The sequence below is a fragment of the Phaethon aethereus genome (assembly GCF_964289735.1).
Source record: "Phaethon aethereus genome assembly, chromosome: 26".
NCBI classification, from domain to species: Eukaryota; Metazoa; Chordata; class Aves; order Phaethontiformes; family Phaethontidae; genus Phaethon; species Phaethon aethereus.
In genome coordinates, this window is record NC_138602.1 from 403,865 (window position 1) to 419,153 (window position 15,289).

A 15,289-nucleotide genomic window follows, 5' to 3' on the forward strand; every position below is an offset into this window, starting at 1 on the left:
GGTCTCTGGTATCATCGTCATAGACAAACTGGAGAGTGATGTACTGGTTGGGTGGAATTTAAAGTGGGTGGAAAATTGGCTGAACCAGTGAGCTCAAGGGTAGCAGTTAATTGTTCAGAGTCTGATGGCTGGTCAGTTACTAGAGGCATTCCTTTAGAGCTGATATTGAGGTCAGTACTATTTAGTGTTTACATGGACAACCTGGCAATGTGGAATGAATCTTGTTAAGTTTGTGGGTGCCAGTAAACTGAGGGAAGGTGAAAATGGTCAATATGTTGGGAGGCAGGGCTGTTCAGGGAGATCTCAGCAGGCTGGAAAAATGAGCCACGAGAAACCAACTGACTGTCAACAAATGCAAAGTTCTGTACCCGGGGTGAGATAACCCATATGTTACAAGGACTGGAGGGTGACTGGCTAGAAAGCAGCTATGCAGACAAGTGCTTGGAGATCCTGGTGTTGCATGAAGGTTGTTGAGACAAGTTCTCCTGTACAGAATTTATTAGCAGGGTCTATAGCTGATAGTATTACTTCTAAAGGTGAAAGTTATTTTATTTTGGAGGAGGGGAGAGCAAAAGAGGAAGGAAAGGGGAAAACTTCCCACGGGCCAGCCAGGAAGTGGTAGGGGTTCCTTGGACAGGCGTTCCCTGGACAGGCATCTCCGTCCCAGGCGTCCTCTCCAGTGGAGCAGGTGGCACCCCATAATACTCTTCCTATAGTAACTCTGTGTTTTTTATCAGGATATGCTCAAACTTCCTACTCTTTTTTTTCTGCTTATAATGCTGTTAATGCTGATTGGAGCATGTTATTGGGTCTTGTAATGTAAATCAAAAGCTACAGGGTAGGAAACTAGGAGAGAAGAGGGAAAGGGTGATTCCCATGCTGGTTGCAATTGCTTCCCAACACCACTATAAGGGTTTGCAGGTGCAAGGCCTTGAGTATAATGGGATGAGAACTATAGAATGAGAATAATCAGGTTCAGAAAAGTGATTATTCCCCTTTGCTTGCCAGTGGTGGGTGGCATCAGGAATATTGTATGTAGTTTGGGTCTTGCCAGCACATGAAAGACACCTACAGAACACCAAGGTGACTAGTGGCTGGAGCACATGATGTCTGAGAGGGTGAAAAAGCTGACTATGTTCTGCTTGGACTAGGGGAGAGGGAATTGAATTGTTCTCCTCAACTATCTAGTGGTGGGCTCTAGTAAGATAGAAGGAGACTTGGAAGTGCCTACCAAACAAATTAGAGGCTGCAGGTGTGGGAAGGGGGATTCCAGTTGGGTATTAGAACAGAACTATCATTTAGTGCAGTTGAACACTGAACTAGGCTACCAAACTGTAAAACTGACATCCTTGATTTTTTTGAAACTTGACTGTATGAGGTCTCAAGTAGCCTAGCATAATTTTGAAGTTGATGCTGCTTTGAGCACAGTTTGGACCAAATGATTGTGAGAGAGCCCCTTGAACCTTAACTATTCTGTGATTCATTAAGAAAGATGCTGTAAACAACAGAGGATTATTTTTTTTTTAAATGCAAAATTTGCTTTGTAGCTCTGGAGATGTTATTGACCTGTCTTTGTAAATGACTGTGTTACTCACCATGTCATAGCATAACATTTTGTTTAAAGAAACTCAATTACCTATGCTAAAGTTTTCTATTTGTTTTCTTTAGGCAGGAAAATCTCAGAAAAGAGAATCCAACAGTACTTCAGATGATGACAGCTGTGAGAAGGTGGAACTAAATGCACAGCAAGCATTTGTATTTGGACAAAACTTAAGAGATAGAGTTAAGGTAAACATGTTTGTTATCTTGACTAAGAGTTGATGTATTTAAGTGAGGAACAGTGGAACAGATCATTTGTTGGCATGAGCATTATACACTGTTCATGAAGTACTTTGAAGCCACTATATAACAAGGTTAAAACGTCCATGTATATATGCAAAATTAGAAACACAGTTTGGTTGGCTGTTTAGTAAAACTGGTCTTCCAGGCATTTAAAAAAAATTAATACTGTTAGTAGCGTAAGAAGCTCTTTCAATATTAAGCATATCTACTGCAATCATAGGTAACATCTAAAGCTCAGTGCAATGTAATGTTTTCTCTTACTTTTTGGATAAGAATTAAGTTGAAATGTAGTTCCTAAGATGCTCCCATGCAACCAAGACTTCACAGAAAAAGTGAGAAAAGAAAAATAGGGCAGCCTGGGTTCAAACCTGTGCATGAAATAATTGAGTTGGATTGTTAGTACCTCCTGTTGAAGACAGGTTTGTGCAGGTTTCCTAGCATAACAAAATAAAGTGTAATAATGGGGCGTAGGCTTATATTTTTTTATTGTAGAAAGTGTTTGTGGAAGTCTTGGGAAAGTGAGCTGAAAATTTTGTGGTCATTAGTTAAACTGTCAATATATACTTGTTCTTTTTATAGTTAGGAGATGAAAGTGATGAAACTGCCGATGTGCAGAATGCTGGCCTTCCTATATCAGATATACCTTCTGCAACAAATTATTTTCTACAGTACATCAGTTCCAGGTGAGACTACAAGGAAACCTATATGGCAGTTTTCCTTATTCTGTGTTCAAAATTATTTGTGATTCTGCTCTTTATTGGATGCAGGGCTTATACTGGGTCAGTGGGAACCCAGGCTTCTGAAGAATGAGGTGGCAAACTTCAGATCTGAGGGAATCCTCAATCAAGGTCAAGGGAGATGCATTTGACACCATTTACTTGACCAGGTCCTCACCAAAGCTTCTTGAGAAAACTAATAAGCATAAGATGAAAGAAGTATTCTCATGAATGATTAGAAAGAAACAGTGATGGAATAAATTTGAGCTACCAGTAGAATCCTGTAGAAATCTGTGCTGTATTTGTGGTGTTCAATATGTTTCATATATTATATGGATAAAGGGAAGAATAGTTTAGAAAAAAAAAAGTTATTTGTTCATGCTAATAAGCATTTCACAGCAATATAGAGGGCCTGTATGAATAAGCAGGACCTTAACTGTGGGAGGTCTTCAAGAGAATTTCTGATTAGGCAACAGCATCAGAAGAAGTTTCACGTATGTATACATAAAGTAAGGCAGCCAGGAGAAAACTGTGCTAATTCTATATATATAGTGGTGAACTCTGAACTGACAGCCTTCACTTAAGCCTTGAGATGTCAGTCTGGCTCTGTGAAAATGTTAGCTCAGTAGTGGTCAAAAAAATCAAGTAGTATGACAGAGAGAGTAGAAAACAGAAGATAATTTCTTACTGCACAGAGCTGTGAATTCAAGTAATAACTGGAAAAGCACGAGGGGAAAATCCCACTGAGAGCAATAGAGTAGAGCGACATCTCTGATCCTGGAAGAACCTGAACTGCCGATTGTTTGAGGCCATGAAATAATTGTACAAAAAGCACCAATGTGTGCTTGCCTTGTCCTTACATTCTGCATTTTAAAGACACTGTTGTTCATCATGAAGTAGGCATTAGGCAGTTTTGCAGTCTTAATCCCTTTTGACATTGAGCTTTTCAGATGATGCACTGGAGAGGTAGAGAACACCACAGAGTGGCTGTGTGGATGCCAGGTCAATGCCTTTCCAGAGACACACTCAGATTTTTTTAATCAGATTTGGCAGACAATAACTTCTAATATGTAAGCTTCAAATACTGGAATATTTGTCTTTATCTTTCAACTTGTATGACATCTACTGCCATATTTCGATTGAGTCATGACTTTAGGAGGATTTATTTGTGGTAGGTCAATTGCCAGAAACCGAGATTTGGGTTTGCTTTTAAAGAAATAAGCATCTCTGAGTGGATTTGGCTGTGGTTTTTAGCTGAGATGGCAAGACATTATGGCAGTCAACTTATAAAAGCAAAACTCCTCCCTTTGTGTAACACACTGCCAGTCCTTTAAAAATTGGAAATGTACTAGGTCACATGGCAGGTATCAGTAGATAATAATGAGTTCCCAGTTGGCATATGGAGCTCAGAACTGTGGTATTTAATTCCCTTGGTAGGCAAAACTTTCTTTCCGTGAGGATTTCCTCTGTTCTTTGAAACTCCTTATTCAGAAGTAGCAATTCTACATGCATGATTTAAAGGTTTGTTTGGTTGTGCTTGAATCGTGTAGTGATATCATATGTACCTCCATTTTCCAAACCTAGTGAAATGCATGTAGGCTTGATTGCAAGTGGTCTATGTTCTGCATGGTCACTGGGTAAACATGTTGATGTCTTCGAGAGGTATGCCTGAAGGGAAGGCAGATCAATAATATCTTGTTCAGTTTTTGAGTCTGTAAAATAGTAAAACTATTGTCATTCCTAAATGAGATTTAAAATCTGCTAATAAAAATGCCACATGGGAGGAGGATGCTTATTCTATAAGGAAGATGTGAGGGCTGAGATTTGTGAAACTTCTTGGGGAGGCTGTAGCATTGCAGCTAGCCTAATAAAAGGCATTACTTATCCCTGCTACCTTTGCTTCAGTTATGATATTGTTTGTTTCAGTTCTTTCCCTTTCTGAGAAAATTGACCTAAAAATGTGTAGTGGTTCAAGTTTGTGCATGTAGAATACTGTTTAAAAAAAATATGTTATATGATTAAACAGTCAGCTCTCACTTAGCATTCAGTATTGCTTAATATGTAATTAGATATATAAAGGGAAGATATTTACTGCGACGAAATCATTTGCCATCATTCTGAGAGAATACTCATTCTGTAAAACCAGTATGTGTGCTCATTTACTAAGTTGAATTAATTTTTGCTTATGTTTCTGTGTCAGCTAGTACTTAATTTTTAAAGCCCGTGACAATCGTTCACTTTTTGAGGAATTTTATCAGTAGAAGATAAACAGATATTTTCCTGACTTACAAAATCTGTTTTGGGTTTGGGTTTGTTTGGTTTTTTTCAGTGTAGAGAACTCTACAAACAGTGCAGATACATCTAGCAACAAGTTTGTTTTTGGACAGAACATGAGTGAGCGAGTCCTAGTGAGTATCCACTGTGTATGAAATGTTGTAATTTTATGAGGAGTTTGTTTTATGTATTCTCTTAGGAATTTTGAGAACATTTAATTGTACTTGTCACTGGACCATGGTTTTCTTTCAGTGGTTTCCCTTGTAGGTAACTTATTTTGAGTGCAGCATGGGGGTTTCATTATGAGCTATTGTCTGCTGCGCTCTCCAGGATTTTCCTGCCAAGCTTTACGAGTGTAAGGAGATTGAGTGCCTTCTCTGTCATGCATGTGGTTCTCAAGTCCAAGCACTTTATGGCACAGCTTGCTTCCTTAAACGGCTTCTTCAGTATAAGTATTTGAGGGTGCTTGATACTTGCTGTCCTCCAAACTGAGAAAAGGTCAGTTACATGACACACCCAGTGATGGCGTTTCAAGTCCAGTGGTAAGGCAGCTGCCTCAGTACTGAGGTATGATCCAGGAAATACCGTGTTTATTGCGTACCAGCCTAAGGTGTAACTTCTAGTGCCTGTTTCCTACTGCTGTTTTTATTGCTATTCTGGTACAAAAGGGAAACTTTTAATGCTGTCATTCATACCTGTCTAACCACTGAGCAAGGAGTTCAGTCAAGTATGCCTTGAGTTGAACTGTATCTGAAATGGATTTGCTTTGTTGAACATAATTTCAAAATAAGGGTTTAAATTTGGTTTCAGTTCAAGGTAAAATAATTTGAACTCATTTTCAGGTCATGCTCTGTTCATTTCCTTGGCCCAGGGTAGTAGGATAGCTTTTACTGTGAAAGCATGTCATCTGTGGGATTCTTCTTTTGCCGTATGATGTATAAACACTAGGGCTTCCCTCAGTAATTGATCGCTAGTCTTGTTCTGCAATATTAGTGTGTATTTTCTCTCTTCTCTTTACCTCCTCTTCTTTTTGCGATAGAGTCCACCAAAATCAAATGAAGGTAGTACAGAGAGTAATAAGGAGAACGCTGCTACAGAGTCTGGGTCTGAATCATCTTCTCAGGAAGCCACACCAGAAAAAGGTGAAAAACAAAATATTATTTTAGGAATGGTAGTTAATCCTTGTTTAAATGATTGCATTTTTCCATATCCTGTTACTTTATAAAAACATAGCATTTTTATGTTGCCTTTACTGTCTCCTGTAACCAAAGACACAGGCTAGGGGTGGGAGGTGACATGCTGGATGCTATAGATCTTCTTGCCCTTTTGTCTTTAAAATTGAACACATACAGGCTACGCTGTCTTTTTTCATGGTTGTTCTGTGGTGTTGGAAGTATCTTCAGCAGAATGAAAGTAGAGGAAATTAACAGAGCAAGTACTTGGACCTACAGAGTGTAGAAGAAATGTGGAAAACTGTTTCTGAATTCTATTATGCTTCCAGTGACTGAACGTCTGAGCCAAATGTATATTGTATTGTGGGTGCACCAAATGTGCTCAAACCAAGAACTGTTTTGCTGGATTCTAGACTTCTGTGACTCTTCAGATTGGCAAGATTTTCTGGAAATTTTGGGAGCTATGGGTTTTCTCCAGCAAACTGCTTGCAAGCCAAAAAGCCAAAATAAAAGTGGAAAATGAATCATGCTGTATGTGTGTAGGCACAACTGTATAGCTGATAGCAGTAGCAGTACTGCTGGAGTACCTACAGATACATAGGTGTCCATGTGTTAGCAAGGCTTTTGAAATATTGTATGTGGGGACAAAATTTTTCAATAACTTGCCTCTTCTTTCCCTTGTGTCATCTTGTGCTTTTAAAACAAGTCTTAAACCACAGGCTTTAACTTCTGCTTTAAACTTCAGTCCTGTTTCTAATGTTCTATTAATGTCTGTCTTTTGTACTTAATTTCTCTAAATTCTGGTATACTTGAGACCTTTGTAAATCTTACATACTTATATGCTAATCATTCTCAAACTTTCAAAATGTTGTACAGCTAATAATATTTCAGAATCACTGGCAGAGTCTGCAGCAGCCTATACTAAAGCAACAGCAAGGAAGTGTTTATTAGCGAAGGTTGAAGTGATTACTGGGGAGGAAGCTGAAAGTAATGTGTTGCAGGTAAGAAATGGATAAAGTAGAGGGGCTTTGAGTTTATGGGGATTCGTATGGATGTCCAGTGAATGCACACCACCTGATTCCCTACAATTCAGCCATCCTCTATATCTCTAATGTACTTTCTTGTGTTAAAGTGCAGATTTTGGATATTTATTAGACCCCTAATTTGTTGTTTCTTAATTTCTTCTTTCTATGTTTGGGCCATCCAGACAAATCTTAAGCATACTTTCCTGAATCAATCACATAAAAGCTTCTATGTCCTACAAAACAATTATTGAAAGAAAATTTAAATGAACTAAATATTTTTAAGTTCTTTAATTGCTGTACTACTGAAGATTTTTTTAAAAACTCAGAATGGACTATTATGTCAGCAATCTGGTTTCTTGCGTAGCAGAAACCATAAAACAGTACTCAGGAATTTGTCTTAAGGTACTTAATTATTGATGTTTTAGAAGGACATTTGGTCATGACTTAGACTCCTGATTTTAATTGTAATCAGAGTTAAATATGATGGTAAATAAGGTAATATTAATACTACCTTAAATATGCTTGTTAACTTCAGTATGTCGTTAAGAAAAACATGCAGGATTTTCATGTGAAAACTAAGTGGTATATATTTTTTCCCTCTTCTCCTTATCCTCCAATTATATTCTTTTCTTGAGCTATTTTAAGTTTCTCAGCACCTGAACTACATTATTTTTTAAGGGTAACTTTTTGCTCTTACAGACAAGCTCGTCTATTCTGACATCAAACAGATGTACAGTGTAACTAGTGCATATCAGTTACACTTGTATTATCATACAAAATAATAATCTATGAAGTATGTCTTCTCAGGCTTCTTTTTACCAGATGTGACTGGTCTTTAAATAGTTTTTCTGGTACTTCTGTTTCTGTAAAATTCAGAAACTCCTGGATGCTTCATGTAATCGAACAAGATGCTGAAGAGCTAAGAGTCCTGTTTCACTTAGGAAAACCACAAGTTTTAGCATTGACTTAATAGAGGACTGATTTGTGTGAATATGTTGTAACTTAGCAGAACTCTCACTTCTGTTCTTTTTATCCTGTGAAATTTAATGCACTGGAATCTCAAATGGACTTGTACAGACAAAACTATGTTAATGTTGCAGAAATGAAGTATACGGAGATAGGTGTTCTATGGTGGAGAAAATAAGAGAAACAGGAAACAAAAATGGAAATATGTGCATGCACTAGGTGGAGAATATATGTGGGGAACTTGAGGATGACAGTTTGAAGTATGCAACCTTAGTGATGGCAATGAAGATGGATTAGAGAGGGGGATATAAAATACAGATGTCTGGCAGGGCAAGAAAAAGGGAGCTTTTATGAGAAGGAGGAACATTAGAAAGTACAAAAGGGGTACTTTCTCAAACTGATAAACCAGGAAGGCAGGAAGAATACCTCTTGTATTCATGACTGTGTGGGTCAGGCTTGGTGACTCCACCACCTCTCTGGGCAGCCTGTTCCAATGCTTGACCACCCTCTCGGTGAAGAAATTTTTCCCAATAGCCAATCTAAACCTCCCCTGGTGCAACTTGAGGCCGTTTCCTCTCATCCTATTGCTGGTTACTTGGGAGAAGACACCAACACCTACCTCACCACAACCCCCTTTCATGTAGTTGTAGAGAGCGATGAGGTCTCCCCTCAGGCTCCTCTTCTCCAGACTAAACAATCCCAGTTCCCTCAGCCGCTCCTCATCACACTTGTTCTCCAGACCCCTCACCAGCTTTGTTGCCCTTCTCTGGACACGCTCCAGCACCTCAGCATCCTTCTTGTAGTGAGGGGCCCAAAACTGAACACAGGATTCGAGGTGTGGCCTCACCAGTGCCGAGTACAGGGGCATGATCCCTGCCCTGCTCCTGCTGGCCACACTATTTCTGATACAGGCCAGGATGCTGTTGGCCTTCTTGGCCACCTGGGCACACTGCTGACTCATATTCAGCCAGCTGTCAGCCAGCACCCCTAGGTCCTTTTCCACCAGGCAGCTCTTCAGCCACTCCTCCCCAAGCCTGTAGCATTGCATGGGGTTGTTGTGGCCAAAGTGCAGGACCTGGCACTTGGCCTTATTAAACCTCATACAATTGGCCTCGGGCCCATCGATCCAGCCTGTCCAGATCCCTCTGCAGATCCCTCCTACCCTGCAGGAGATCAACACTCCCACCCAACTTGGTCTGCAAATTTACTGAGGGAGCACTTGATCCCCTTATCCAGATCATCAATAAAGATATTGAACAAGACCAGCCCCAGACCTGAGCCCTGGGGAACACCGCTTGTGACTGGCCACCAGCTGGATTTAACGCCACTCACCACAACTGTCTGAGCTCAGCCATCCAGCCAGTTCCTCAGCCAGCGAAGAGTAAACCTGTCCAAGCCAAAAGCCACCAGTTTCTCCAGGAGAATGCTGTGGGAGACGCTGCCAAAGGCTTTACTAAAGTCCAGGCAGACAACATCCACAGCCTTTCCCTCATCCACTAGGCGGGTCACTTGGTCATAGAAGGAGATCAGGTTGGTCAAGCAGGACCTGCCTTTCATGAACCCATGCTGGCTGGGCCTGTTCCCTTGGTTGTCCTGCACATGCCCTGTGAGCACTGTCAAGACGAACTGCTCCATGTTCTTCCCTGGTACGGAGGTCAGGCTGACAGGCCTATAGTTCCCGGGATCCTCCTTCCGGCCTTTCTTGTAGATGGGTGTCACATTGGGAAGCCTCCAGTCTTCTGGGACCTCCACTGTTAACCGGGACTGCTGATAAATGATGGAGAGTGGCTTGGCAGGCTCCTCTGCCAGCTCCCTCAGTACTCTTGCGTGGAACCCATCAGGTCCCATAGACTTGTGGGTGTCCAGGTGGCTTAACAGGTCCTTAACTGTTTCCTCCTGGATTATGGGCGGGTTATTGTACTCTCCATCCCCATCTTCCAGTTCAACTCCAACACCACAACTCTCACCAGTCCTTCTCTGTTTGTACACATGTTTGTTCATCCTTTCTTCCTTAATACAGGAAGAATTTTGCTTTGCTTTTGTTGTACTGGGTCTTCCCAGCAGCAAATAGCACCTTCAGTTGTGCAAAGTACACCCAAGACTTTTAAAAGAATTGACTGATTTAAGACTATAGATGACTTACCTAGTCTCTTATCACAATAAGTTTCCTCTGGAGTTTTATACCTTGTCTGAAAATTGTTCTTGTTTCATCTTGAACACAGATATTCTTAAAGAATTATATAGCTTCTGTTAATAAAATGTTATGAAACCAGGGAGCGTATCTTGAGGAATTTATTGCAAAAGAGGGGACAACTCCTTTGGTTTCCAGAGCTATAAACATTTTAAATTGCAATGTGAAATCGGACTTAGTTTTTTTAGCCAGCTGTAGGTGACTAAATATGAAATATATTATTAATTCAATCAACCACTATTTTATAGAGGTATTTTCTGTTACAGATTCAGTGCAAGCTGTTTGTATTTGATAAAAACTCTCAGTCTTGGGTGGAAAGAGGTCGAGGACTTCTGAGACTCAATGATATGGCCTCAACAGATGATGGAACATTACAGTCTCGGCTGGGTAAGAGGAACCAGGGGAAATGAGGTACTGGATGACAGTCAGTGCTATTTTCATAGGATGCTTCCATAACACAAAGCAGTATCCACTTTAGATTATGTCTTAGCTACAGCAGCTCAGAAGTAGCTTGGACTTTTTCTCTTGCTTCAATTTATGACCATTTCCTCCAAAGCGGGTATCTTTTCATATCCTCCTATTGTAGCAAATGTTCCAGTTACTTTTTTTTCCCATAAAAGCATGCTATATTTAGCAACTAGAATATTTGACTAGAAATTTTTGGTAACGTTCAGATTTGGCCTTTTTGGGATGGGGTGCTTGGGGTGGTGGAAATCTCTTTGAATAGTGCATGATTGTTCAGACTGGCAGGAAGGTACGTTAGCCTGAGATTATCAGCTCGGATCCAACCACTGAACTTTGATGTATTAACATATAAGACTTTGGGCTGAATGTCTTCAGACATGGCTAATAATCTTTAGTAGCCTACATTCTTCTGATTAACAGTTGTGACAAGATTCCTGTTTTAAGGGCTTTCCCTTGACTCTGCAAGTCTTTGTACAGACTTAAACATTCACACAATGAAAAGCCATCTCGGCTGTTTTGAGCTTCCTGTTGTGTCTTTTTCCACCTAACTGATCTTCTATGTTGGCTTTAGTGATGAGGACTCAAGGGAGTCTCAGGTTAATCTTAAATACCAAGCTCTGGGCTCAGATGCAGATTGATAAAGCCAGTGAGAAGAGTATCCGGATCACTGCCATGGATACAGAGGACCAGGGAGTTAAAGTTTTTCTTATATCAGTGAGTACTGGTTTTTTGTTTACATCTTATCCTTCTAAACCTACTAAAATTGGTGGTTGCTTAAACTGTAGTTGAGGTAACATTCCGATCTTTCTTTGCACCCTACCTCCTTTCTACCACTGCGCCCCCCCCCCCGCCCCCAAAGACAAGGGGCTTGGCAGACTTTGCTTGTCTGAAAAGCCTTACTAGTTATGAAGAAATTCCACATAAAAGGCTGCCCTAGGAAGTCAGATAGTCCAAAGCATTGATCATGGAGTCTGTTTCGTGCCTACTGAGACTATAATTGTAGTGTAAGATTAATGCAAACATGCAAATAATTTTTTTGCTATTAAGGGCAGTAGGTATTTCGTGGGTTTCCATGTAATAGCTCAACCAAAACTTTGACTTAATACAGAGTATTCCAAGTGGTAGCAGGACAGCAAAAGTGATTTCTGTGCTTGCTAAATGGGGCAACAGCAATCCCAGTTAGAATTACTAAAGCACTTGGGAGATCATGACACAGTCAGCAAGAAAGAAAGGTCATTCTCTGATTTCTGCTAAGAGCACTTACAGATTTTTGAGAGGTCTGAACACATTCTTTGACTTACACTGATTCTACACAAGGGGTTGCTAAAGAATTAAGCATTCTTACAGAAACGAAATTAAGAGAACAACAACAAATGGTCAGCTTCCCCTGTGACATTAGGTTTTGTAGGACTGGGATCTGGAGTCCCAGAGTGGAACTTAATGGCACTGAATATCCATTGATGAAGAAACAGCAGTGAAATTAATGGATAACTTTCTCTCAGCGTTTTTCTACATTTGAAAAGTTTGAGTTAATTTGTCATCATGTTGTTCACTATTGATTTTGGTATTGATAAAAAGTGTCTTGTATGGAGTAATTTATACACTACAGCTCACTTCAGGGTAATTTTGCAGCTCTAGAGGTGACAGATTTAAGTGGCAGATGAGGAGCATGGAAACAATTTTTTATGAAAGAATCTGAGAAGTGAGATCATTACCTTACAGTTAACTTGAGGTAAAGGTAAGAGTAGTTAAATTGATATAGTGAAGACAGTTTCATAGTATTCAAATAGAGTTCCCTTTTAAATAAGGTCCATTAAATACTTAGTTCAATAGGCCTAAAAATTAATTCTTTTGAAGGTATGAAGTGGCCATTAACCTTTGAGAGTTAAAAAGATATATTCTTGAACAGGTTGTCACAGCTTTTGAAACAGCTGACCACTATAAAAGAGAGTGTAAAAAAAAAAAAATAAATAAAATAAAAATACCACCTGACTGACACAATTCCTTGCACCTTTTTCTTGTTTCTGAATACTAAAAAAATGCAGGCAAGCTCTAAAGATACAGGGCAGTTGTATGCTGCATTACATCATCGAATCTTGGCCTTGCGAAGTAGAGTGGAACAAGAGCAGGAAGTCAAGAATGTAGCACCTGAGCCAGAGGTAGCGCAATCAAATGAGGAAGACAGTGATGATGATGTCATTGCACCTTCAGGATCAGTTGGAAGTGGTAAGCAGGAAAGACGATGGAGTTTCCTGTTTTCCGTACGTTTTTCTCTGTTGTTCTTTAAGGCAGACTGTCCTTTCTGTGTGTTATAGATGTACTTCTCTCCTGTTACTTCCCACAGGTGTTTTTGGAATAAGACTCATTGCATGAATTGCCTTTTTGAATGTAACTTTCTTGCTACTTCTCCAGACTGGTAAAAAGGCCACTGCTGCATCTATCAGAGTTACATGTCAGTAGTTTAGCAGAGGTTTTCTATGCATTTCAATGCAACATATCTAGTTCTAGCATTGTTTACAGGATTTTTAAGGGTTGTTGTGGGTTTCATTTTTGCCTTCAACATGGCCAAGGCTTGCACTTGAAACCTGAGATGACTGTCTTTGGGCTACTTTCAGCAGGCAGGATCCAGACTGACCCTTGATTAGAGTGCTATTTGAAGCAGAAAATTTACTAAAGGGGCATGGAAAGAGTATAATTAATTTCATTGTACATGAGGAGACCATAATTTTAAAAAAGCCAAACACTAGTCTTCAGTTTGAGGAAGGCTTCCTTCTGTACTCCTCACTTGGGAGTCATCTGTCCTTTGCTTTCCTATGGCTTAGAACACCCCACCTTTGACAGAGACCAGTTCTCTATCCTGATTTACTGCATGGAAAAACAAAAAAAGTAATTAATATGAAGAAAAGTAGTGGGTGGATTGAAGAGGCTGGAAATTGAGCTTTCAGGCTCTGGGATGCTACACAAAATTCTGCAGTGAACAGAACTTAATCTGAAGAAGGAAGATGTAAGACAAGGGGAGGGGGAACTCTACATTTCTCATCTGTCATTGAAATCCTAAATACGAGACTTCTGTAGGCTTCTCAGGCAGGGTCTCTTATTGTAAGGCAAGAAACAAAAGATATTTCTTATGACAAAGAACTACTTTGTTTCAGGTCCTAATGATGAAGGTGACGGGCAGAATGTTGGCAGCACATAGCAGATGTGAGCCGATCTGCTTGCAAGGCTGCTACGAACACCATCTTGCAGGCACCTCTGGATACCCCAGGCCAGCTATTATTTCAGGCAGTGTTGAAGGCTCCAGGACTTAAGAACTGTGCATCCCTGTTCTGTTTGTTTGGTTTTTTGGTCTGGATCAGTAGATTCCACACAAAAAAAGCAGACTTGGAAACTACCTGAATGTGGTTTGGGACATGAAAGCTCATCATATTGATGAGCCAAAAAAAAAAAAAAACAAAACAAAACACAAAAACAACCAACAACAACAAAAAAAACAAAACCAAACATTTCCCCTCATCCTTGTAATTGAAATGGCACATTACAGCTTGTCACAGCTTTTCACTGGGACCTTTTGACTGTTTCTTCAGTAGTTCATGTCTTGCAGGCCTCCGAGATAGAACTTTCCGAAACGGTTCCAACTCGAATTCTGCTTTCATAATCCCTACTCCCCCTTAAGAGTTTCTGCCACCTGCAGGGAAACTGTGTCCTCACCAGTTCCTACACTCACTGATTGCCCTTTTGGGTTCATTCTCTGTTTGGACTGCAGATGGGGCAGATTATGTTTTTACCTTTTAATCCCAACGTAGGTTGTGGGCACCGTTGTTCCCTGTCTAGTGGGTTTGTAAACAGAGAGAAACAAAACATTGTGGTTCACCAGAAAAGCTTTTTTAATGCGGTAATAAGAGACTTTAAAGTCCACAGGATGTTTTGCTAACTCCTTTTCTTTCTTCCCATTTCATTATTATTATTTGGGGATTTATATTGTGGTGATACTTTTTTATTTTAGTTTTTCAATAAGATGCTCTTGTGTGTTGAAAAAGTGAAACTATTGTTTTGTACTGTTCTTTTCTGTTACTATTTAAGGGAGAGCTAAGCCACTATATATAATAGATGTTGCATACAATTTTTCTTAGAAAATTATATGTTTCTGTGGCTATAGTAACGTGTAGGAGGCATACAGGTTACACCTTCAGAAAAGTTGATGAGGAAACAGCTGTTAGCCCTTGGAAGAATAAAATAGGCTCATGTAATGAGCTCTGTCAGCCATTAAAATAAATCTGTATAATAAAGCAGTTCTCGTTTAATGGCTTGATTCAACAAGCCATTTAAGCACTTGCCTGACTTAACTACATGTGAATAATCTTACTGAAGTCAATGCAACTATTCATGCTTAAAGTTGAGTACATTTTTAAATATTTTGCTGAATTAACGGCCTTAAATAGAAAATTAACTTCTAACCCTTCCTGTCCCTATTCTGTTTCCTGAAGTCTTGCAGCATGAAGAAAAAGGTAATATTGCCAGCTTTGAATAGTTTGGGCTGAAGGATATTGTATTCTGTTCCACCAAAATAAAAGCAAGAATGTGTTTTCCTGTGTGTAATTCTGAAGTAACCATAACTCACTTTTTGCTTTGGATGTTTTC

General features: G+C 39.8%; 1 protein-coding gene across 1 annotated transcript in view; it reads left to right on the plus strand.

Moving 5' to 3' along the window:
- The window catches only part of RANBP3 (RAN binding protein 3), a gene marked incomplete at its 5' end in the record, with an annotated part of 57,016 nt that extends 42,432 nt beyond the window's left edge, over positions 1 to 14,584 (plus strand). The window contains 9 exons of the mRNA XM_082010873.1: positions 1,669 to 1,788; positions 2,422 to 2,525; positions 4,888 to 4,966; positions 5,872 to 5,974; positions 6,881 to 7,005; positions 10,453 to 10,573; positions 11,223 to 11,365; positions 12,697 to 12,877; positions 13,804 to 14,584. Coding sequence (XP_081866999.1) covers positions 1,669 to 1,788; positions 2,422 to 2,525; positions 4,888 to 4,966; positions 5,872 to 5,974; positions 6,881 to 7,005; positions 10,453 to 10,573; positions 11,223 to 11,365; positions 12,697 to 12,877; positions 13,804 to 13,847 — 1,020 coding nt within the window. The 3' untranslated portion in view covers positions 13,848 to 14,584. The remainder of the gene's footprint in view (positions 1 to 1,668; positions 1,789 to 2,421; positions 2,526 to 4,887; positions 4,967 to 5,871; positions 5,975 to 6,880; positions 7,006 to 10,452; positions 10,574 to 11,222; positions 11,366 to 12,696; positions 12,878 to 13,803) is intronic.
- Positions 14,585 to 15,289: the final 705 nt, after the last annotated feature.